This window comes from Filicampus tigris, chromosome 6 (assembly GCF_054856515.1).
Source record: "Filicampus tigris isolate MCC_2025a chromosome 6, RoL_Ftig_1.0, whole genome shotgun sequence".
In the NCBI taxonomy this organism is placed as follows: Eukaryota; Metazoa; Chordata; class Actinopteri; order Syngnathiformes; family Syngnathidae; genus Filicampus; species Filicampus tigris.
Window position 1 is genome coordinate 397,501 of NC_141222.1, and position 24,262 is coordinate 421,762.

General features: G+C 44.5%; 1 protein-coding gene across 8 annotated transcripts in view; it reads left to right on the top strand.

Moving 5' to 3' along the window:
* LOC147145417 (ribosomal protein S6 kinase beta-2-like) overlaps nucleotides 1-24,262 on the top strand; it is a 92,566-nt gene that overhangs the window by 57,374 nt on the left and 10,930 nt on the right. For all 8 annotated transcript variants that reach the window (XM_086033029.1, XM_086033030.1, XM_086033027.1 and 5 more), the window contains 5 exons: nucleotides 4,355-4,445; nucleotides 12,695-12,802; nucleotides 14,718-14,780; nucleotides 16,531-16,608; nucleotides 16,741-16,848. In XM_086033029.1, the coding sequence (XP_085889155.1) occupies nucleotides 4,355-4,445; nucleotides 12,695-12,802; nucleotides 14,718-14,780; nucleotides 16,531-16,608; nucleotides 16,741-16,848 (448 nt within the window). The remainder of the gene's footprint in view (nucleotides 1-4,354; nucleotides 4,446-12,694; nucleotides 12,803-14,717; nucleotides 14,781-16,530; nucleotides 16,609-16,740; nucleotides 16,849-24,262) is intronic.

Below are 24,262 nucleotides of genomic sequence, written 5' to 3' on the forward strand. Positions count from 1 at the left end.
CAATGAAAATTTCCCCACTGTGGGATCAATAAAGGCATTCTTATCTTATCTTATCACTCTTAAGTGACAGTGCTGCAGTGCTGTAGTGAAATGTAAGGAACAGCATTGGATAAAAATAAAACTAGACTAACAGTAGTGGGGAATGTTGAGTATTGCACGGTATTACAGTAGTGGGGAATATTGGGTATTGCACGATATGAGCTCAGGTGCAGGACTGCACAATTGCACTAATGACCGCCAGTTTGTAGAGACTACACAATGTTCTTGTTAAAGAGTCTGACAGCAGCAGGCAAGAAGGAACGGCGGAATCTCTCCTTTGCACAGCGAGGGTGTAACAGTCTGTCACTGAAGGTGCTGTGGAGTGCTGTTAGGGTGCCCTGGAGGGGGTGGTCCGGGTTGCCCAGCATTGATGACAGCTTGGCCAACATCCTCCTGTCCCCCACCGAGTCCACAGAGTCCAGGGAGCAGCCCAGGACAGAGCCCTCTTGACCAGTTTGTCCAGCCGCTTCTTGTCCCGGGCCGAGACGCCGCCTGCCCAGGTGACCACTCCCTGAAAGATGACCGATGCAACCACCGAGTCATAAAAGTTCCTGAGGAGTGTCCCCTGAACCCCAAAAGACCTCAGTCTCCTGAGTAGGAAGAGTCTGCTCTGACTCTTCCTATAGAGGGCGTCTGTGTTGTCGCACCAGTCCAGTTTATTGTTCAGATGAACACCCAGGTACTTGTAAGTTGAGACTCTCTCAACATCTGTTCCCCGGATATTCACTGGTGCAGGTGAAGAGTGCTGGCGCCTACCGAAATCCACCACCATTTCTTTGGATTTCCCCGCATTGATCAGGAGGCGGTTCTGCTGGCACCAGTCCACAAAACCCTGAGTAAGTTCTCTGTACTCCCGATCATCTCCGCCTGTGATGAGGCCGACAATCGCAGAGTCGTCAGAGAACTTCTGCAGGTGACAGGTAGGGGTGTTGTAGTTGAAGTCCGAGGTGTAGAGGGTGAACAGGAAGGGAGCCAAGACAGTTCCCTGTGGGGCCCCCGTGCTGCAGAGGAGCACGTCAGACACACAGTCCTGTGTCCTCACATACTGTGGCTGGTTTGTGAGGTAGTCCTGGATCCATGTGGTGAGGTGGTGCGCCACCCCCGCCCAGTAGGGTGGGCTGGATGGTGTTGAAAGCACTGGAGAAATCAAAGAACATGATCCTCACAGTGCTCCCAGCCTTCTCCAGGTGGGAGAGTGAAGTGTGGAGGAGGTAGATGATGGCATCATCCACACTGATGCCAGGCTGGTATGCGAACTGGAGTGGGTCCATTGAGGAGCTCACCAGGGGGCGCAGGTGGACAAGGACCAGTCTCTCCAGGGTCTTCATCAGGTGAGATGTCAGCGCCACTGGTCTGAAGCTGTTGAGCTCCTTCGGGTGGGGGGTCTTTGGCACCGGGACCAGGCAGGATGTTTTCCATAGCTGGGGGACCCTGCCCAGCTTCAGGCTCAGGTTGAACATGTGCTGGACAATTCCACACAGCTGGTCTGCGCAGGATTTGAGGAGCTGGGGGCTGATGCCATCTGGACCCGCTGCCTTCCTCGCCTTTATCTTCTTCAGCTGGTTCCTCACCTGAGATGTTGTGAAGGCCAAGGCTGGGCAGGAGGGAGTGGTGGCTATCTGGTGAAGCTGGGAGCTGGAGACTGTGGAGAAAAGAGGGGAGGGGGTGACACGCCCAGCAGGAGGAGTAGGTGGAGACTGCAGCAGGAGAGACTGAGTGGAGGCAGGCATCTGATCGAACCTATTGAAAAAGAGATTCAGCTCATTTGCCCACTGCAGGTCCCCCCCAGTCCAGGTCTTGGGTTGTCCGTGGCCTGAGATGGTCTTCAGGCCCCTCCAGACTCCCCTGGCGTTATTCTGCAGCAGCTGCTCCTCCATCCTCTTCCTGTAGGACCTTTTCCCCTCTCTGATCCTCCTCCTCAGCTGGCGCTGCACAGTCCTCCGCTCCTCTATGTTGCCTGACGCAAAAGCCCTCCTCTTCTCCTTCAGGAGAGCTTTTATGTCTGGTGTGATCCAGGGTTTGTTGTTGGAGAAACACCTTACTGTCCTGGTGGGCATGGTGTTCTCCATGCAGAAATTTATATAGTCTGTAACAGTGTCCGTTAGACTACTAATGTCTTCCCCGTGAGCATCGCTGAATACTTCCCACACAGTTGTGCTGAAGCAGTCCTTTAAGGCCTCCTCGGCCTCTCCAGACCATCTCTGAACCGTGCGGGTCACAGCTGGCTGCCTGCGGACCAGAGGTTTGTACACAGACTGGAGAGCCACCAGGTTGTGATCAGCTTTGCCCAGCGGGGGGAGGGGCAGTGATGTGTATGCCTCCTTGGTGTTGGCATAGAAAAGGTCCAGTGTTTTATTGTCTCTGGTGTGGCAGGTGACATACTGTGTGAATGAAGGCAGAGAGGAGGAAGGGGAGGCATGATTGAAGTCACCAGAGATGAGTACCAGGGCATGTGGGTGCTGTGTTTGTAGCCTGCTCACTGCTGCAGTCAAGACATCACAGGCTGTGTCGCTGCTGGCAGCTGGTGGGACGTAGACGGTCACCGCGATCACGTGACTAAACTCTCGCGGGATGTAGAATGGCCTCATGCCAACAGCTAGCAGCTCAATATCCCTGCTGCAAAACTGCTCCTTAATCGTGATGTGCCCAGGATTACACCATCTATCGTTCACAAACACAGCCAGCCCTCCTCCTTTCCTCTTTCCACTCTCCAGCGTCCTGTCCGCGCGTATGATTTGGAAGCCGTCCAATTCTACGACCGCGTTCGGCGTTAGCGTTGTTAGCCACGACTCCGTGAATAGCATCAGGCTAGCCTCCCGGAAGTCCCTCTCGTGCCGGGTAAGCGCCGCTAGCTCGTCCATCTTGTTGGGGAGCGATCTAACATTCCCCATGATAACAGACGGGAGGACGGGATGGTATCGTCTCCTCCTTTCCCGGCGTTTAACCCCCGCACGAGATCCCCGTCTCTTCCTCCTCAGCTCACGGGGGATATCGGGTCTCGCCCCGGGAGCCGGCGCATGGTTAGCACGGAGTGCTAACAGCTGATTCCGGCTGTAAACAATGGGGGCTCGGCTCCGAGCCAAGTCGCCGGACACGATCGCGCAAAAAATAGCCATCAGCAGCAGCAAGAATACCGCAGTTTGGGTGTCCATTGCTACGCAAGTTACGACTATCAATTATACGAAAAAGGTATGAGGTAGAGTAATATTAAAGAACAAAAACACACGAAAAGGCTCACCGATGAGCCGGAGCTACTGTAGTGGGCTGCCACTCGCGCGGCGCCGGAAGTCAGCTCTGTTGTCTAAAACGGCGACCAATCGCCACCGAAATGCAAATGCATATTACTACTCTTGTCCACTTAAACCTGCAAAAGTATAAAAGTGTTCTGCACAATAGTTTGGATTTATTGACATAAATTGTCATCTCATCATAATCACCTCCACAAAATCAAAAATACCGTGGCAATCGCTTCTCCACTTACACAGGCTGAAGAGGACAAGAGCATGAATGCGCACACGAACCCCGACTGGTTATATTTCGGACATTTAGCGATGCTAAACTTGTATCAACTCTCGGGAGGCAGATGGCGACTGGCAGTGGGCAAGCAATCAGGCAAGCATGGATCTTCATCCCCCAAGCCCCCCAAGCATCGAACGGTAGGGGGCGCGGCCATTCTCCTCATTAACAAGAGGCGTTATTCATGGAGTCACTTATTTCCTAATTTTTCCCAAATTTATTGATGAAATAGAAAATGACAACTCTTTTCATTTTCCTGATCAAAATATATATAAAATGAACTTGTTCGTGAAAACATGGCCGTCTCGGCCCAACCGTCCCTTTAACTATTCACCAGTTTGTGGGTTGCTGACGGCCAATACACATCAAAACTAAACAATAGAGTAAATTATACGCGAGTAAATTATACACATGTAAATTATACGTACCGGCGATACAACCTTAAAACAAAACATTGCGGTCATTCGAGACAGCAGAAGAATGCGCACTGCCATAGTCACTTCCGCATTGTAAACAAATACGGCACACTATAGTGTCCCCTGGATGGCGCCAAAGACTCGCAGACAAATGAACAAATACAACAACTTTCATTGTGCAACAGCACAGAAGGTACACAATTAACCTGAATATATACTTTTTGTGAATCGTTTTGCTAAGTGGTGTGCCGTGATTTTTTTTCTGAAGTGAAATATGTGACTTGGCTCAATAAAAGTTTAGAAACACTGCATTAAAGTGTCCATTTTTGGAAGGAATCAGTTGTATGCTGTCTCACTCTCTTTGTGTCTTACTCTCTTTGCAGGGCCCCTGAGATCCTGACAAGGTCAGGCCATAACAGAGCAGTAGACTGGTGGAGCCTTGGTGCCCTGATGTATGACATGATGACTGGATCGGTAAGATGAAACTATTTTAGAGGGTAACTGATAACTAGAACACAGTAACAGGCAGGTCTTTGTGTTGTCCTTATCACGCACACACTGGCACTCACTTTTATTCACCGTTTCCCTATATTGTAAGCGACTTTACTTCTCTCAGGAGCCATGTAGTTCACAAAGCAAATTAACTGTTGTCACATTGGGGGAGTGGTTAGTTTGAGCCGCAAGGCAGCTTACTGTGGCGAGCAGAACTGCCCCTTGTGTTTATATGGCATAGAAGGGCTCATAGTAATGTTACAAGTGAGTTTTAGTAGACTGACATTTACTAAAATTTCGACAAAGTCTATTGCATTACCTTGAACTACTAACTCGCCGACTCCCGTAGTGTATGTGGCTGCCAGGAGACACACAGAGAGAGAGAGCAAGCAGGGAGCAAACACGCAGCTTTACGCTGATTGGCTGTTACGCACTGCACAAGGAATCAATCAGATGGTGCTTTGGGCGGGCCAATCTGCCTATGCAGGCAGGGCCAGTCGTACAGCAAACAGAGAGAGAAGCACTCTGCAGTAAGCATGAATAAAGCAGTTTTTAATTTATCGGCCTTAAAATGAAAAAAAAGGCTGATCACCAAAATGCCAAATATCGGCCCCAATGATCAGCCTGGCCGATAATCAGTCTATCCCTAGTTTATATCCTATTTAGCTGGCAGTACTTTTTCTGTTCGCCTAGGTTCCTCTGAGTCCCGCTCTGCCACTCTATCGTATGGTGTTCCACAGGGTTCTATTTTGGGGCCCTTGCTGTTCTCATTGTATTTGCTGCCCCAGGGTTCTATCCTTAGGAAACACGGAATTTCCTCCCACTGCTATGTGGATGACTGTCAAATCTATATCTATCAAATCGATAAAGCCAACAGTATCAAACTTGGGTTTTAAAATGGACAGTGATCTTGAATTGGACCAGCAAATCAGCGCTGTTGTAAAGTCGAGCTTCTTTCATCTTAGACAGCTGGCTAAGGTAAAGCCCCTCCTTTCCCATCAGCACTGAGAAAGTCATCCATGCCTTAATCTCGGCTAGATTAATGTAATGCACTATATTTTGGGGTCAGCCAGTCCTCCCTCAAACGACTCCAGTTGGTCCAAAACGCTGCTGCCCGTAAATGTCCTGGCCTCGGCGTACCTCTCAGAGCTCTTCCACTCCGACGCACCTTGCCGCAGCCTTAGGTCTGCGGACCAGGCGCTGCTCGAGGTGCGGAGCCTCACAGGGGATCAAGCCTTTTCGACTGCTGATCCTTCCCTTTGGAATGACCTCCCATTGGATGCTAGGCAAGCTCCCTCTCTGTCCACTTTTAAAACCTGGTTGAAGACACATTTCTATTCTCTGGCTTTTGATCAGACCTGAAATTTTCGTCTCTTTTCGGTGTCAATTGTACATAGTGTTTTATGTTAATTTATTGATCAACACTTCTGTATTATGGGCTTTTTATTGTTTATTATGATATATTATTATTTATTGTTTATTGTTTGTAAAGTGCTTTGTTACAGCTCCAGCTGTTATGAAATGCGCTATATACAAAAAATTGGATTGTATTGTACATATACTACCAAATCTTCATAGATGTAGGTGAAACTGAAACAACCGGGGTTGCTTTTTAAAACATAAAACATTCTAGAGGGCGGTAGCGAGCCATCTTTTAAAGATTTCACAATTAAATAATTCAATATTAATCAATTTGACAGGCCTTATATGCATGCAAACTTTCATGGGTTTCCGTGCATGCTTACATCTGAAATATCTGCATTAATTATTGGCAAACTGGGCCTTAGCATGGCAACAGCTTTTTTCAAAAAAAATCTCAAACTTCTTGTTTTAACATCATGAAGGCCTAAACACTCTTCCGAGCAAGTCGGTTTAGCAAACCTGCCAGGAGAGAAACATGAAAGAAAAAAAACATGTATTCATTTAGCCAGTAGGTGGCACTCCCACTACGATGAAAAGTTGGTTCGTAGATAGATCTCTTCAGGTGTAGACTCTCATGAAATGTGTGAAATTTTGACAAGATATTATCATGTGAATCACATTACAGCTGCTTTTAAAGTCAAGTGATGCCGAATTGTAAAGTAAATTCAAAATGGCGGACTTCCTGTTAGGTTGAACACATGGCTACAGGAGACTTTTTTTGTAGGTCTTGCCCTGTTACATATACCACCCAATTTTCGTGGATGTAGGTGAAATGTACAACCAGGGCTGAATTTTTTTAGAACAAATTATCAAATGGGTCAAGTTCCAGCAGCTATTGTAGTCAAAACAAATTCATACAATAAAGTAAATTAAAAATGGCGGACTTCCTCTTTGATTTAGCCTATGGCTCCAAGAGACTTTTTTTGTAGGCCTTGGACTGTTACATATACCACTAAATTTTCGTAGATCTAGGTACAATTTTGATTTTTTAAAAAATGTCTTTGGGGTGTTAGCGAGCCATTTTTTGCAAATTGCTCAATAAGATAAGATATTGATGATTTCGCTAGGCTTGATGTGTGAAAAAAGTTTTGTGAGATTTCATGCATGTTTAGACCTTCAAAATCAGTGTATTTTTATTGGTAAATTGCCTGTTGCCATAGCAACAGCTTTTTCACGAAAAATCACAAATTTCGTATTTTAGAATCAGGAATTTGAACACACTCTTCTGAACAATGTGTGAAAGCCTTGGCTATCATCAAATATGAAAACATTTGAGAAGATAGGCTCATCTGAGTCAAGTTACAGTACCTTTTATTGTCAGGGTAAATAATCAGACTTTGCGGCACCGTCATGGCCACGCCCTTTGCCAAAAAGTCACAATATTCGGCGTAGCGCAAGACCAACGTGTTGAGGCTTCACTGACAAAACTGACAGATTTGTTTAACGAGCTCCGTGTAGTGCATTAAAATGTAAAAAATGACATTTCTAGTCGTCCCTAGGTGGCGCTATATGTACAACAGAATATTATCATATAGATAGATATATCTTCAGATATATCTACCTTTTTTCTTTTTCAAAATCAGACTGAACGACAAATGTTCTGTATACTTTTGGTAAATGAGCATGTTTGACAAAATGACCCCTTATGATGATTAAAATTAACAGACCACGTTTTCCCTCGCCCGGACGCGGGTCACCGGGGCCCCCTTCTGGAGCCAGGCCTGGAGGTGGGGCTCGATGGCGAGCGCCTGGTGGCCGGGCCTGCACCCATGGGGCCCGGCCGGGCTCAGCCCGAAAAGGACACGTGGGTCCCCCTTCCCATGGGCTCACCACTGGTGGGAGGGGCCAAAGGGGTCGGGTGCCTTGTGAGCTGGGCGGCGGCGGAAGACGGGGACCTTGGCAGTCCGATCCCCGACAGCAAAAACTAGCTCTTGGGACATGGAATGTCACCTCTCTGGCAGGGAAGGAGCCTGAGCTGGTGTGTGAGGCTGAGAAGTTCCGATTAGATATAGTCGGGCTCATCTCCACGCACGGCTTGGGTTCTGGTCCCAGTCCTCTCGAGAGGGGTTGGACACTCTTCCACTCTGGAGTTGCCCAGGGTGAGAGGCGCCAAGCAGGTGTGGGCATACTTATTGCTCCCCGGCTTGGCGCCTGTACATTGGGGTTTACCCCGGTGGACGAGAGGGTAGCCTCCCTCCGCCTGAGGGTGGGGGGATGGGTCCTGACTGTTGTGTGTGCTTATGCACCAAACGGCAGCGCAGAGTACCCACCCTTTTTGGAGTCCTTGGAGGGTGTGCTGGAGGGCGCTCCACCTGGGGACTCCATCGTTCTGCTGGGGGACTTCAATGCTCACGTGGGCAATGACAGTGAGACCTGGAGAGGTGTGATTGGGAGGAACGGCCCCCCCGATCTGAACCCGAGCGGTGTTCGGTTACTGGACTTCTGTGCTCATCACGGATTGTCCATAACGAACACCATGTTCAAGCATAAGGGTGTCCATATGTGCACTTGGCACCAGGATACCCTAGGCCGCAGTTCGATGATCGACTTTGTAGTCGTATCATCGGACTTGCGGCCGCATGTTTTGGACACTCGGGTGAAGAGGGGGGCGGAGCTGTCAACTGATCACCATCTGGTGGTGAGTTGGCTCCGATGGTGGGGGAAGATGCCGGTCCGACCTGGCAGACCCAAACGTATTGTGAGGGTTTGCTGGGAACGTCTGGCAGAATCCCCTGTCAGAAGGAGTTTCAACTCCCACCTCCGGCAGAACTTTTCCCACGTCCCGGGGGAGCCGGGGGACATTGAGTCCGAGTGGACCATGTTTCGTGCCTCCATTGTTGAGACGGCCGATCAGAGCTGTGGCCGCAAGGTGGTCGGTGCCTGTCGTGGCGGCAATCCCCGAACCCGCTGGTGGACACCAGCGGTAAGGGATGCTGTCCAGCTGAAGAAGGAGTCCTATCGGGCCTTTTTGGCCTGCGGGACCCCGGAGGCAGCTGACGGGTACCGGCTGGCCAAGCGGAATGCAGCTCTGGCGGTTGCTGAGGCAAAAACCCGGGTGTGGGAGGAGTTCGGGGAGGCCATGGAAAATGACTTCCGGACGGCTTCGAGGAAATTCTGGTCCACCATCCAACGTCTCAGGAGGGGGAAGCAGTGCACCATTAACACTGTTTATAGTGGAGATGGGGTGCTGCTGACCTCAACTCGGGACGTTGTGGGTTGGTGGGGAGAGTACTTCGAAGACCTCCTCAATTCCACCGACACGCCTTCCACTGAGGAAGCAGAGCCTGGAGACTCTGAGTTGGGCTCTCCTATCTCTGGGGTTGAAGTAACCGAGGTAGTCAAAAAATTCCTAGGTGGCAAAGCCCCGGGGGTGGATGAGATCCGCCCGGAGTTCATAAAGGCTCTGGATGTTGAGGGGCTGTCATGGTTGACACGTCTCTTCAACATCGCGTGGATATCGGGGACAGTGCCTCTGGATTGGCAGACCGGGGTGGTGGTCCCCCTTTTTAAGAAGGGGGACCGAAGGGTGTGCTCCAATTACAGAGGGATCACACTCCTCAGCCTCCCCGGCAAGGTCTATTCAGGGGTGCTGGAGAGGAGGGTCCGTCGGAAGGTCGAATCCCGGATTCAGGAGGAGCAATGTGGTTTTCGTCCTGGCCGTGGAACAGTGGACCAGCTCTACACCCTCAGCAGGGTCCTCGAGGGTGCATGGGAGTTTGCCCAACCGGCCTACATGTGTTTTGTGGACTTGAAGAAGGCGTTCGACCGTGTCCCTCGGGGAGTTCTGTGGGGGGTGGTTCGGGAGTACGCGGTACCGAGCCCCCTGATAAGGGCTGTCCGGTCCCTGTACCACCGATGCCAGAGTTTGGTCCGAATTGCCGGCAGTAAGTCGGATTCGTTTCCTGTGGGGGTTGGACTCCGCCAAGGCTGCCCTTTGTCACAGATTCTGTTCATAACCTTTATGGACAGAATTTCTAGGCGCAGCCGAGGTGTCGATGGGGTCCGGTTTGGTGGCCTCAGCATTGCATCTCTGCTTTTTGCAGATGATGTGGTGCTGTTGGCTTCTTCAAGCCGCGATCTCCAACTCTCGCTGGAGCGGTTCGCAGCCGAGTGTGAAACGGTCGGAATGAAAATCAACACCTCCAAATCTGAGACCATGGTCCTCAGTCGGAAAAGGGTGGCGTGCCCTCTCCGGGTCGGGGATGGGATTCCGCCCCAAGTGGAGGAGTTCAAGTATCTTGGGGTCTTGTTCACGAGTGAGGGTAAGATGGAACGGGAGATCGACAGGCGGATCGGTGCAGCGTCTGCTGTGATGCGGACCCTGTATCGGTCTGTCGTGGTGAAGAAGGAGCTTAGCCGAAAGGCGAAGCTCTCAATTTACCGGTCGATCTACGTCCCTACTCTCACCTATGGTCATGAGCTGTGGGTCATGACCGAAAGAACAAGATCTCGGATACAAGCGGCCGAAATGGGTTTCCTTCGCAGGGTGTCCGGGCTCTCCCTTAGAGATAGGGAGAGAAGTTCGGCCATCCGGGAGGGACTCAGAGTCGAGCCGCTGCTCCTCCGCGTCGAGAGGAGCCAGTTGAGGTGGCTCGGGCATCTGATTAGGATGCCTCCTGGACGCCTCCCTGGTGAGGTGTTCCGGGCATGTCCCACCGGCAGGAGACCCCGAGGACGACCCAGAACACGCTGGAGAGACTCTGTCTCCCGGCTTGCCTGGGAACGCCTTGGGATCCTTCCGGAAGAGCTGGAGGATGTTGCTGGGGAGAGGGAAGTCTGGGCTTCCCTGCTGAAGCTGCTGCCTCCGCGACCCGACTTCGGATAAGCGGGAGATAATGGATGGATGGATGGATGGATCTTCAGGGTTTGACTATTTATATGCAGGCCAAGTTTGGGATTTTTTTGGAGCATATGCAGGGGAGTCAAGCATTTTGTGACGAAAGTAGTATTTTTTGCTAAATTTGATTCTCGCCCCCGTCATATAGTTTATCGAAGTCATAATTTTTGTCCCATCTTAAGCCAGGCCTTAAGATGGTATATCCAAAGTTTGAAGTCAATCGGATGAATCCTCTGGGACAAGGGTGCAACAGTATGACCCCTGTAAATGTGCAAAAATTGGCCAAAATTGGACATTCAAAAATTCATAGCTCACTTGCTGTTCACTTTAGACTATGGCTGCAATGGACTTTTTTGTACGTCTCGGGGTGTAGCGGTCACTTCACGGATCCTAATAATTTGACAAAAACAATAGGGACCTTGCAGTAGTTGCTGCTCTGGCCCTAATAATATACATCAGACAAGATTTACCCCCTGCCTCAATTACCTTAAATTTGTGTGAAGTAGGGGAAGTGTGGAAAATGAGTAACTTGTTGAATGCTTGCAGACTTGTCGTCTGTTGGACCCAAATAATTATACAATACGACAAAACCAACCCCAGGGCTCGCAATGCAAGTAAATACACGCAGCTGGTTAAGTACGTGAGTAAGTGGCGCGTTTGTAGCGTGTCCACAGCGGGTTTGAATAGTATGTTAGCCAGCTAATTGTCTTTGAATAGACCTCTTCCGTTAGCATCTCTCCCACGTGGACATCATGCACATTTTTTTTTGGGGGGGGGTCGGAACTGGGCGGGGGCCGACAATGTTTATGAATATGGCCTAGGGGTCGCGACCGGAAGGGTACCCAGGTCAAGGCCGTAGGGTCGCGGCCGGACGGGCAAAAAAGGGTCAAGTGCCCAGCTCTGACGCTATCTGAACAAAAATAAAAAAACAATGTAAGTCCATTATACACTTACCTAAACCCATCATGACACTTTTCACAGTCTATGGGCAGACTCTTTTGGTGGAAAATTGACACTGCACCGCAGGAAATTAGTTTTTCCTCATGGCCGCATCTTTTTGTAATGTCGACACAGAAATTATGTGTTTTACATAGTTTTGACACCGGACGCCCTTCCTGATGCATCCCACTCATTTTATCAGGGGCAGCATATACTCATTAGGATGTTAGTGTCATGATGGATATTTGAACCTTGGTCCCTTCTGTCAATTACCTGATTAACCGGTAGAATAATCAATTCTAAAAAGATTTGTTTGTGACATCCTAACAACCAGCGAATGAAGGCAACTGCTAGCCAATTGCAGATAGTGGGCAGTGGGTCACAGACTCCTTCATTTGGGCATATTTGTCTACAGAAATGGCGAGTGGCACCCTTGCTAATTTACCACATAAAATTTGGGTTGAAGAAGTGTGCCCCTCCAAAGAAATATAATGGCCCCCCCTGCAATTGTTTCCTGCAGCTGGGTCTGCCTGTACGTCAATCAAGTGACAAATTTCACAATGGCCAATAGGTGGGAGAGGGCACTCTGAATGCGTGTCCCACCTCCCTGTTGTTGTGGTGGTGGTGCTTGGGATGACCGGCTGACCGTGCGTCACACCCGTCAGTCTGCCTGGGGCCCTGCTGGCTGGCCGAAGAGGAAATTGTGGAGTGGCATTTTTATGTATTTTAAATAAATAAATAAGGTTTAGACTTGGTCATTTTATAAGTAGCTTGCATGCTGACAGTCTGGGCACCCCTGCTGTACAACATAATAGTAACTGAGTGAATATGGCCACTGATGATTAGAGAGACTCACATTTTTTTCCATCTAGTCAATTTCAAATCATAGTTTGTGGAGGACAAAATTATTGTCAAACAACATCTGGCAACACAACCTCTTTGAATGCAATTGACTGAGACAAGATTGAGATTTTTGCCTTGGTTAACTGCCAGCATAAATATGCTTCAACGTCTTCCTTTTGCTTCTCCCCAGCCACCATTCACAGCGGAAAACAGAAAAAAGACCATTGATAAAATTTTGAAATGTAAACTTAATCTGCCTCCATATCTGACCATCGATGCCAAGGACCTCATCAAGAAGGTGTGTAAACGTACAGATAAAGTTGGTTGTTCTGAAATGTTTTCATACATAGAGGCAATAATGCACATACCGTATTTTCCGGACTGTAAGTTACATTTTTTTTCATGGTTTTGCCGGGGGTGCGATTTATACTCTGGAGCGACTTATGTGTGAAATTATTAACACATTATTACTCTCATGGATTGTTAGTGCTGACTTGTATTTATGCTTTGCCTCCCTCTGCAGGCGCTTTAGCTCTAAAACGCCTGCAGAGGGAGACAAATCATCATAAATACAAGTCAGCACTAACAAGCCATGACAATTACTTCTATATCATTTCACATGTTATTGTAACCCACATAAAGAAACATAAGATACATCCTTAAAGCTATTAAAATTTATGGATAACTTAAACGGTTAAAGTCAAATGTTTTGTTAAACTAACAAGTCTTGCTACTCGAGGAAGCCAGTTTATCCAAACAGCTAAATATTCACAAACAAACTCCACAGACTAGGTGTGCAGCAAAGTTACCTGTTTATATTGTGAAACTGCACAAGAAACAGAAAATTCTATCAATCTATGCATTATATACACATATACTTTCATAGACATGAACAAGATGAGCCTATGCTAACGATTAGCGATCACGATTAGCATTAGTGATAGCAATTAGTATGTTCAGTCAACAACCTACAATTATCCACAATTCAGCTCGTGTATAAATGTCATTACACACAATTGTCTAAGTTAGTTTCTGACGATGGTTGAACAAGAATGAACCACAAACAAGCAGTTGCCTGCCTCTGGCTAGGGTATTGCATCATGCAGCCACACACATAAGAAGCAGAGCACAGAGGAGACGAAGACATAATTACGACCGAATACATTAATACTTTTGGAGACTTGGAAACATTCTACATGGTCGGGGATAAATAAAATACTTATTTAATCGATCTACAACCGTTTTGGTGAGTTTGAAGTTATCTTAAAGTAACTTTCTTGTATGCAACGTGTGAATGTTAGCTAAATGTTACCATCGTAGCTCGGTGGAAATCATGTGTACTAAGCGCACAATTTCCTCCCAAAATGCGACTTATACTCAAGTATGACATATGTTTTTTCCCCCTTTATTATGCATTTTATGGCTGGTGCGACTTGTACTCCGGAGCGACTTATAGTCCGGAAAATACGGTAATTGTCAGATCAATACTCAAAGGAGGAAAAAAAAATTCAGTCATCCAAATGAGCTAAACCAAACAAATCAATGTTTGGTACTACTATGCAAGTGGTTTCCAGCAGTCTGTTAAAATGGATTTGTGCTAGCAAGTTACATTTTGGCTTGTTCACTTTTCAGCAGGTCCCTCAGTTAAATAACAGATCAATCAATTCACTTGACCCTTCTTACTCATTAATGTCACTAAACATCTTAATGATCTGCAGAAGAAATTAAATCAGCAGCTGTTTTTCATATCCTTGGTGCATATCAAGTAAATTCAGTTGCATTAAAGGCAAAAAGTGTTGACAGCTAAATTTGATGTATTAGAATAAACAATTCTAAATGTTAAACCATATTTCTCTAAATGTTGTTATTGGTCATCTGGTTTCAACACTGATTCATCGCATTAAATTTTGTTACAAATCTGACAGAAGTAGTTTCTGGTCTTATTGACACGAGCTGCCAAACAAAAAAATGTGTGTAATTACAGTGAGATAATCTGCAGACACATTTCTTGTGTATAAAGCAAAATAGAATTTATACAACAGTTGTCCTGGGTTGATTTTAAACCCATTCAGTGCCATTGACAAATTTATTTGTCTTTATATAGTCCAGCCATTCAATCCCAGAATATTTTTTTCAATTTATTTGTTCAAACATTAGGGTAAAATGAGTTAAGCATCCCACATTGAATCTGATTTCTCTTTTTCTGTCTCCAGCTGCTGAAGAAGAATCCAGCCCAAAGACTTGGGTCCAGTAAAGCAGACTGTGCTGATATCAAAGTAAGTGGGCGGCAAGGACAGGGGTGTCCGACAGTTTAGGTCAGGGGCCACATACTGCCAGCCTATTGTAAGAGGGACCAGTAAAATCAAAACATAATTCATAAAAGTACAAATAAATTAATGTTTTTCCTTTGTTTTAATGCAAAGCAATACGTACCGTATTTTCCGGACTATAAGCCACTACTTTTTTGCTAGGTTTTGAACGATGCAGCATATATGTGGCGATTATGTGGATTTTTCTTCCACCGCTCGGGGCGGTCTACTCGGAATTACAGTACAATTCAATACAATACATTTGCCATTTACAGGATGTGACTGCAGGTGGAGGTGTTCAACAGGCGAGGGTGCTATGCACTAGGTTTTTGCATTAGGTTGTATGTAGTAAATAGAAAAATAAGAGGTGGACATTGACAAACTGGAGCGGCTGCGGGCAGTGAAATGACGTTAAGTACTGTTTATTCTCTCTTGATTCCGTTCCGTTTTAATCAGCAAAGTTGCTGCCGTGTTAAAAGCCACTGTTAGGAAAGAATCTGTTCAGGTACAGACATTTACAGTTCAAAATGGTTCTGTAAATGTACTAAATATCAACATTTTTCAACAAAGATAGGTGCGGCTTATATAAAGGTGTGGCTTATATGTTTTTTTCATTATTTTTTTAAAACAGAGTCCGGAAAATATAGTAAATGAGGATCAACTTTATATTTAATCAACTGTCTTTTTATATAACATTAAAGGACACTTGGGTGAGCTTAACATTGGCACTTTTATAATAGGTTTGCATGTAAAAATGACTTTAGTACCAAAATCCCCACCTCAAAAGACTCTGTAGTGATTTAAGGTCTTTTTTTTTGTGATTAGGTTTACGACAAATGTCCCCGCCCCAAAAAGGGGTGTGGCTTATGTTATGTTCTTGGTCTCAGCGGTCTACGTCACGCGAGGAAGGCATGCTGGGTAATACAGTATTGATAGCTTTGTCAGTTCTGTTGTCTAAAACGGTGACTGATCGCCACCAAAATGCAAATGCACATTACTACTCTTGTCCACTTCAACCTGTGAAAGTATAAAAGTGTTCTGCACAATAGTTTGGATTTATTGACATAAAACATGATCTCATCATGATCACCTCCACAAAATCAAAAATACCGTGGCGTGCTCCTCCACTTTCACAAGCTGAAGCGGACAAGAGCATGAATGCGCACACGAACCTTGTGTGTCTTCCTCCTCACACAGGCTACCACGCCTTACCCAGCACATTTTGCTTTCTTAAATAACTTATCACAAGTCAGGACTCATCTTGTAGGCCGACACATTTGTGGCCTCACAAACATCCAGAAATTATATTCACACAGAACTGCAGAGTTGCTGCAGTATTTTTTTTTTCAATTTGAAATTCATCCTGCAGGCCGGATTGATCCCCCAAACGGGTCATATGTTTGGATTATTTTGCCATTACAGAATGGATTGTCTTTTTGCATCAGTATTTTAGTTTTGTTCACATACTGTATTTGTACTCAAACTGTATCACAGCCTTTAGAGTGGATTTAGTGACTCCAACACACTATAATTACAAAATACAGGTGATCTGAACGTCCAGTTATCACTTAGTTATGTTTTTTGAGCAGAGTCACCAAGATTTTTTTTTTTTTTTTAATTAACATGAAAGGGCTGTTGGGCTGGTTGAATATAGCAACCAATGTGAACATGGAAGGCATCATTGAGACAATGGTCTTGTATTTGTTGCCCCCTTCAGGGACATTCATTCTTCAAGCAAATCAAGTGGGATGACCTCCTTGATAAGAGAGTCGAGCCACCCTACAAGCCACAGCTGGTAAAACATTTGAAACATTTGGCTGCTGTCGCATCTCATTGACTTTGTCATTGAGAAATTTCCTCTCTTCACCTTTATTATTTTCTCTATTGGGATTGTTGTGTTTCTATTAACATTTCTTTGTCCGTGTAGCAGTCCGATGAAGATGTGAGCCAATTTGACACCAGGTTTACCAGACAGACACCAGTGGACAGTCCAGACGATAACTCACTTGACCAAAGTGGAGAGCTTACCTTTGCTGTGAGTAAGACCAAGGGGAAAAAAAATCGGCAAAGTCGACCACAAAAAAATGGTCAACACAAAATTTTGGCCTTAAAACTATAGTTAATGATTTTAAAACCATCTTTGTGCCACCTAGAACCACATGGCCACTGCCCATGTTTCAACACAAGCACTCAGTCAGTGGAATATGGTTGCCATGGAGGAATACACAAAAACAAAAAAGATTTGGAGTCACTTGAAACAAAAAGGAAAAAACTCAAGTGTAATATAATTACATACAGCAAAGCGGGAGTGGGGGTAGCTTGCACAGAAAATGTCCACGAGAATTAGAACATTACACATACGTGACTCCGAGATGGCTTGTACATACTTTTTGGGGGTTTTTGTTTTGCTTTTTTTGCGGTGAGGATTCAATGGAGTAATCAATTATATGAGTGATGGGACAAATAAGAGATATGCCGAAGTAGGCTATTGCTATTGTCATATTTCGCTTACCGGAGAACTAAATCGAGTATAGTTCTCGCTGGCTCTCCATTTCAAGTGTCCAAACTCTCCCTTTCCCCCGCCTGTTGTAACGCGGTCACGCGGGGGGAAGAAAGCTCTTTAAGCTGGCGTTGGGATAGACTCGTCAAGGTTACTTAGGCTAGGTTCACACCGCAGGTCTTAATGCTTCAATTCAGTTTTTTTTGGAAAAAATCTGATTTTTTTTGCGTAAGCATTCATATTACATTATAAATGCGACCTTGGTCTTGTCTGCTGTATGAACACATGCATCGTCAAAGTGGCCCGCATGCGCATAAGAAGAGACGACGTGACACCCGACGGTGTGTTTGCGGAATTAAATGTGGTTCAGCGTGTCGGGGCATTTATACAGTCAAGCGATTAGGTACCAGGTAGAAATAAATACAGTATTTGGGGGAAATTATGAGGCGAGGCTGTAATATCTCATTTCATGGAGACATCACTAACGATGACGTCACGTCCTAACAGTGCGTAAGAAATGAATCTATCTGGGCGTGGCTGAATTACTATGATCGCCATAAAAGTTTATGCTTCATGTTCCAAGTGGGATTAAATTAAAGTAAAATATTAAGGTAATAGTGAAACGCAAAACAACTTTGCAGATTCGCTCCCCCTGCTGCCAGTACTTTCCCTCGGCCTGCACGTAGCGCATCTTGGGCTCCGGATGACCTCAATGTCGGATATATGCGACCTGGCCGTTCAGACCGCGAACACATTGGAAAGATCGGATACGTATCCGATCTAGGACCACATATGACGACCCAGGTCGCATTTGAAAAAATCGGAATTGAGTCGTTCAGACTGTCATAAAAAAATCAGATACAGGTCACATATGGGCAAAAAAATCAGATCTGGTTCGCATTTGCCTGCTGTGTGAACCTAGCCCTAACTGCCGTTTTACTACAGTCAATCCGTCTCCCTTCGTCCACTCACTCTTAATGAGTGACCATTTTAGATTTAAGGCGAATGATCCGACCACTCCCGTTTTTTAGGCAGCTATAGCTCTGAGAATCATTTGCTCTTGTTAAGACCTAGAAAATTGAACTATCCTTGTTAGAATCGCTCAGATTTGTTTATATTAAGCCGGAGTCACTATTTAAATGTATTTATGTCATATACCGTTGTTATGGGTGTAGTTATTCATTCATTAACGATGTCAAATGGTTGAAATAAAAGAAAATAATAACTACACACACACACAGCGGCATGGTGGACGACTGGTTAGCACGTCCGCCTCACAGTTCAGAGGTCGTGGGTTCGATCCCGGCTCTGGACTCCCTGTGTGGACTTTGCATGTTCTCCCCGTGCCTGCGTGGGTTTTCTCCGGGTACTCCGGTTTCCTCCCACATTCCATAAACATGCATGGTAAGTTGATTGGACACTCTAAATGGCCCCTAGATGTGATTGTGAGTGCGGATGTTTGTTTGTCTCTGTGAACCCTGCGATTGGCTGGCAACCAATTTGGGGTGTCCCCCACCTACTGCCCGAAGACGGCTGGGATAGGCTCCAGCACTCCCGACCCTTGTGAGGATAAGCGGTGTGGATAATGGATGGTTTAATAACTACACACATTAGAGAATCAAAAGGCAAGGCTTTTATTGCAGCTTGTTTCTTTGCACCCGTTCTTAGATGACAGAGGGAAAAGAGAGCAATGATCTCTGAAGGCTGATGCCTTTTATAGGTCTTCATCCTTCTGTAAACTTCGCAATGAAGGTCATGGATAATTCCATTGGAAAACACATGAGTCTCCTGACATTACTTCATTGTTGATCCTTGTACGGACCTTTACTCCATATTTGAAAATCCCTGGAGGCTTGTCGCCTCACTTTAGCGATCTCCAGCCTCTTTTCAACAGAACATATCAGTGTTTAGGTGTGTGTCCATAAATCATACGTCCTGTTTAGTGGCCTACAGTCAGCATCACCCCATCACCTTCCTGCCGATGTGCAATGAAGCATTGCTTTTATAAAATTCCACCTTTCAAACTAACTGATACTTCCTTTTTATCCTAAGGCTTCACCAGTTCCTATATCACAATAAGTAATAATAAAATCAAACTTACGTTTCTCAATCACATTACTACATTTTTCCGCACATGTAGTAATAGGCCTAACATAGTTACAACTCTTATTACATGTAACATATTGTGAGAATATGTGCATGACACAAACATATCATCAAGTAAGCAATTACTGAGTATACATGTGGCAATAGTTAAGCATATAAACCAATCTCAATAACAATGTTGTAGATGAACAGCAACATATCAAAACATAGCAAATGAATGAAACAGCAAATGATCACAACATATAGCAAAAAAAGTACAGTAAGTACGCAAGCAAATATGCTGAGCAACTAGTTCATAATAAATCAATATAAAATGTTATATACAGTATCATCACATCATCACAGGGCTTGCTTTTAGTAACATCTAATATCTTTACATTATTATAGTCACATTTATGTGTATTATAGCCTTCTGCTTCATAATACTTTGAGGCCTATCCTTGTTTCCACAATGTGAAACAAATACTTGTTCAATTTATTGTAAGGTTGAGTGTTTAACAATCATCATACTCATAATAATGTAATTACTTCAACTTTGTGCTCAACCAATGTTTAAACAATGTTCACATCAATCAATCAATCAATCACATTTTATTTATATAGCACTTTTCATACATAAAAAGGCAGCTCAAAGTGCTTTAAAACATTCAAAGCAAAACATAGAATTATCTTCAATCAAAAGAAAAGATAAACTATTTAAAAGTTGTTGAAAGCCAAACTAAAAAGGTGTGTCTTGAGCTTCCTCTTAAAAATATCAACAGTCTCTGCAGACCTGACGTCCTCTGGCAGGCTATTCCAAAGGTGAGGACCAAAACGGCTGAATGCAGCCTTGCCATGCATTTTGGTCCTCACCCTTGGAATAAATAAAAGGCCGGCGCCAGAGGACCTCAGGATCCGCGAGGGCTGGTATGATAAAAGCAAATCTGATAAATAAGATGGCCCAAGACCATTAACACATTTATAAACTAATAAAAGTACTTTAAAATCGATCCTGAAACACACAGGGAGCCAATGCAGCAATTTCAAAACTGGCGTAATGTGCTCCCGCCCTCTGGTTCTCGTCAGCACCCGAGCGGCTGAATTCTGCAGTGGTTGCAGTGGTGAAATGCTCTTTTTCGGGAGGCCAGAGAGCAGGGCATTACAGTAATCTAAACGACAGGAAAAAAAAGCATGCATCAGCACTTCCGTGTTAGCCTGAGAGAGAAACGGGCGGACTCTGGCGATATTCTTAAGGTGATAAAAACCAATCTTGGTTACATTTTTAATATGAGGAATAAAACTGGGCTCAGAGTAAAAAATGACGCCAAGGTTCTTCACACAATGTGAGGGATTAAAAATGTGTAGTTTTGGTTGCATTGAACCTGTCTCTGCATGAATTGTGGTCCTGTGTTAAAGCATTGGCGACCTCAAGTGTCGAAATTTGCAGCCGAGAATTTAGAATTGAGGTCAATTTCCCCAGTTCAAGCCAATTTTGCGCCTAGGAATGTAGTCCATTCAATATATTTACCAAATGATCCATCACTTCACCTGACAATGGCGCTTTTGGTACATCTATTACAGTAACACAACACTATCCTATATACAGTACACAAGTGTCAAATATTTTTTCTGAAATCATTTTTGGTAAGCACTAAATTCTTGTGGTGGTGGAGCCTTAAATAAACTGAATGTCAAGTGTGAAAGTAGGGAATTAGACAAAACAACGCTTTTGTGGAGCTTTTCTCTCTGCAAATCCCCATCTCTTTAAGAAGCATTCTTTCAGTTGAGTCACAGGCATTGACTCCAGTTTCCTCCCATTTGTTTTGCTGTGCATTTTCTATTTTCTCGACATTTTGCTTGAACTTTTCTGTCTTGACGCTGTGATGTCTTTGTTGGCCTACCAAGATGCTTGCCTTTGACGACCTTGCCATGATGTTTGTACTTGGTCCACATTTTCGACACAGCTCACTGCGAACAACCAACATCTTGAGCAACCTTTGGCGACAATTTGATTTACCTTATTTAAGAAATTCGCTAATCCTCTCCTTTGTCTAATTGACATCTCTCGTGTTGGATACATAATTAATTCCAGTCCAGACCTGTTTAACCCACTAAGGCCGTTAGCGCATATCCACGTTTCTACCACTGAAGCCGGGAGCACTGTTGCCTGTTTCTACCTTTAACGCCAGGAAAGCATATACGTCATTTTCATTATTTAATCCATATCTCAGTCTCCTAGCCAATAAAATGCATCATAATATACACATGATGGTGTCATGACTCCTCGGAGGATGACGGTAATGTCCACCAGTAATGGCGGACGCCGTTGTAGTGAAAAAGACGATGCACTTGGGGACTTTGAACCAGTGGAACCAGTCAAACGTGATATATGGTTAAGATATGTTTGTAGATAGTGACGATATTGACGTCTGCAACAGAGAAGAGGATGGTATTTACCACTTGTTATTTTTAAGTTAAAAATATTGCTTCTCTTGTACTGATAAAAAAAAAAAAAAAAAAAAAAAAAAAGTTATTTTTACATCTTCGATTAATAAATGGTAAATTGGCTGGCACTTGTATAGCGCTTTTCTACCTTTGGCAATCAATGCGCTTCACACTATACCTGATTTACCTACTGATGACGCAGCATTTTTTTACTTTTTTGTAGGCCTTAAAAGATGGCTCGCTACCGTCCCCTAGAATATTTATAAATAGTGGCCCGGCCCCGGTTGCATGCTTCACCTACATCTACGAAAATTTGATAGTACATAAAACAGAAAGAGAACTACAAAATAGCCTTTTGGTGCCATATGCTAAACCTAAGAGTAAGTCCGCCATTTTAAATTTCATTTAAATTTTGGACTCACCTTGACTACATAAGCTGCTGTAACTTGATCCACGTGATCATTTTGATTATTCAATTCCGATGTGCGAGCATCCCAACGTGCCGGTACCACAACGTTGCCAGGGCTGCGAGGGCCCTTTATAGCTGCTTGCAGCTCTAGTTAGGGCCCGAGCAGCGACTGCTGCGAGGTCCCTATTGTTTTTGTAGAAATTATTATTATTAGGGCCCGAGCAGCGACCACCAAACAGGAAGTCGGCCATTTTGAATTAAGTTTAAAGTATGAATTTGCTCTGATTACAGTAGCTGCTGGAACTTGACCCACATGATAATTTCTTCTTAAACCCTACTAACATTTGATGAAAGTCAAAGCCTGAAGACATCTCCAAACTTATTTTTCATCGTAGTGGTAGCGCCACCTACTGGCTAAAGGAAGTACATGTTTTATTCTTTGATCTTTTTCTCCTCGCAGGTTAACCAGGTGGACCTCAGACTTGCTCGGAAGACTCTAGACCTTCCTGATGTTAAAATACCATACTTGCGATATTTCGTAAAAAGCTGTCGCCATGGCAACGGGCAGTTCACAAATAAAACTACGCTGATTTTGACGGTCTAATCATACATGAAATCTCACGAAACTTTGCACACACATCAGGCCTGGTGAAATAATCTTTTTTTAATTGTTTTAAGTCGAGATTGTTTAAAAAATGACTCACTAGCGCCCCCTAGAATTCCTTTTAAAAATCAGCCCCGGTTGTACGTTTCACCTATAGCTACAAAAATTTGGTGGTATATCTAACAGGTCAACACCGACAAAAAAGTCTCTTGGAGCTAAACCTAACAGGAAGTCCGCCATTTTGAATTTACTTTACAATTCGGCATCACATTGACTTTTGACTTTAAAAGCAGCTGTAATGTGATCCACATGATAATATTGTGTCCAAATGTCACACATTTTATGAGAGTCTAGACCTGAAGACATCTACGAACTAACTTTTCATCGTAGTGGGAGCACCACCTACTGGCTAAATGAAGTACATGTTTTATTCTTTCACGTTTCTCTCCTGGCAGGTTAGCCAGATCTCCCTCATATTTGCTGGAAGAGTGTTTAGGCCTTCACGATGTTAAAACACAAAGTTTTAGATTTTTCGCAAAAAGGTGTTGCCATTCTAACACAGTTTGCCAAAAACACAATGCTGATTTTGAGAATGTAAACATGCACGAAAACTCATGAAACTTTGCACACATAGAAGGCCTGGTAAATTAATCAATGATTAATTATTCAACTGTGCAATCTTTCAATGATGGCTCGCTACCGCCCCCTAGAAAATGTTTTAAAAATGGCCCCGGTTGCGCGCTTCACCAACATGTACGAAAATTTGCGAGTATATAAAACAGAAAGAGACCTACAAATATGTGTGAAGGCATAGGCCTTCACACATGTTATTCTACACCATTCACCTTTCTTCTGCTTCTTCTATTTTATTCCTCACACTTTTTTGGCGTTCTTCTACTTCCACATTTTTCAACCGATTCTCGCCGTTCCAACTTCAAAGTATTCCAAAAATTCACGGCAACATGGGGTCCTTTTTTTCTTCATTAAAAAAAACTACGGTTTCCCCAACATTCCCCATTTTTCACCCCAATAAACCCCATTCATTTCCAATGGCATATTCAACATTTCCCATTTCCACCATTCCAATTCAAAATTCATATGATTCAACTCATTCAACTCACATTGGTAAAGCTATTCAACACACCCACAATTCCTGTTTCCCCAAAATTCAACTTATTCACCCGTAAAAAACCTACACAATTCCACCATTCATTCCCATTGCCATATTCAACAATTCACACTTACATCATTCCAATTTGAAATTCACAACATTCATCTCATTCAACTCATATTGGTCAAGCTTTTCAACACACCCCAAATTCTTATTTCCAACACATTCAACTCATTCACACTTTAAAAATTTTTTTAAAAAATTCAACTATTCACCATTCATTTCCATTGGAACA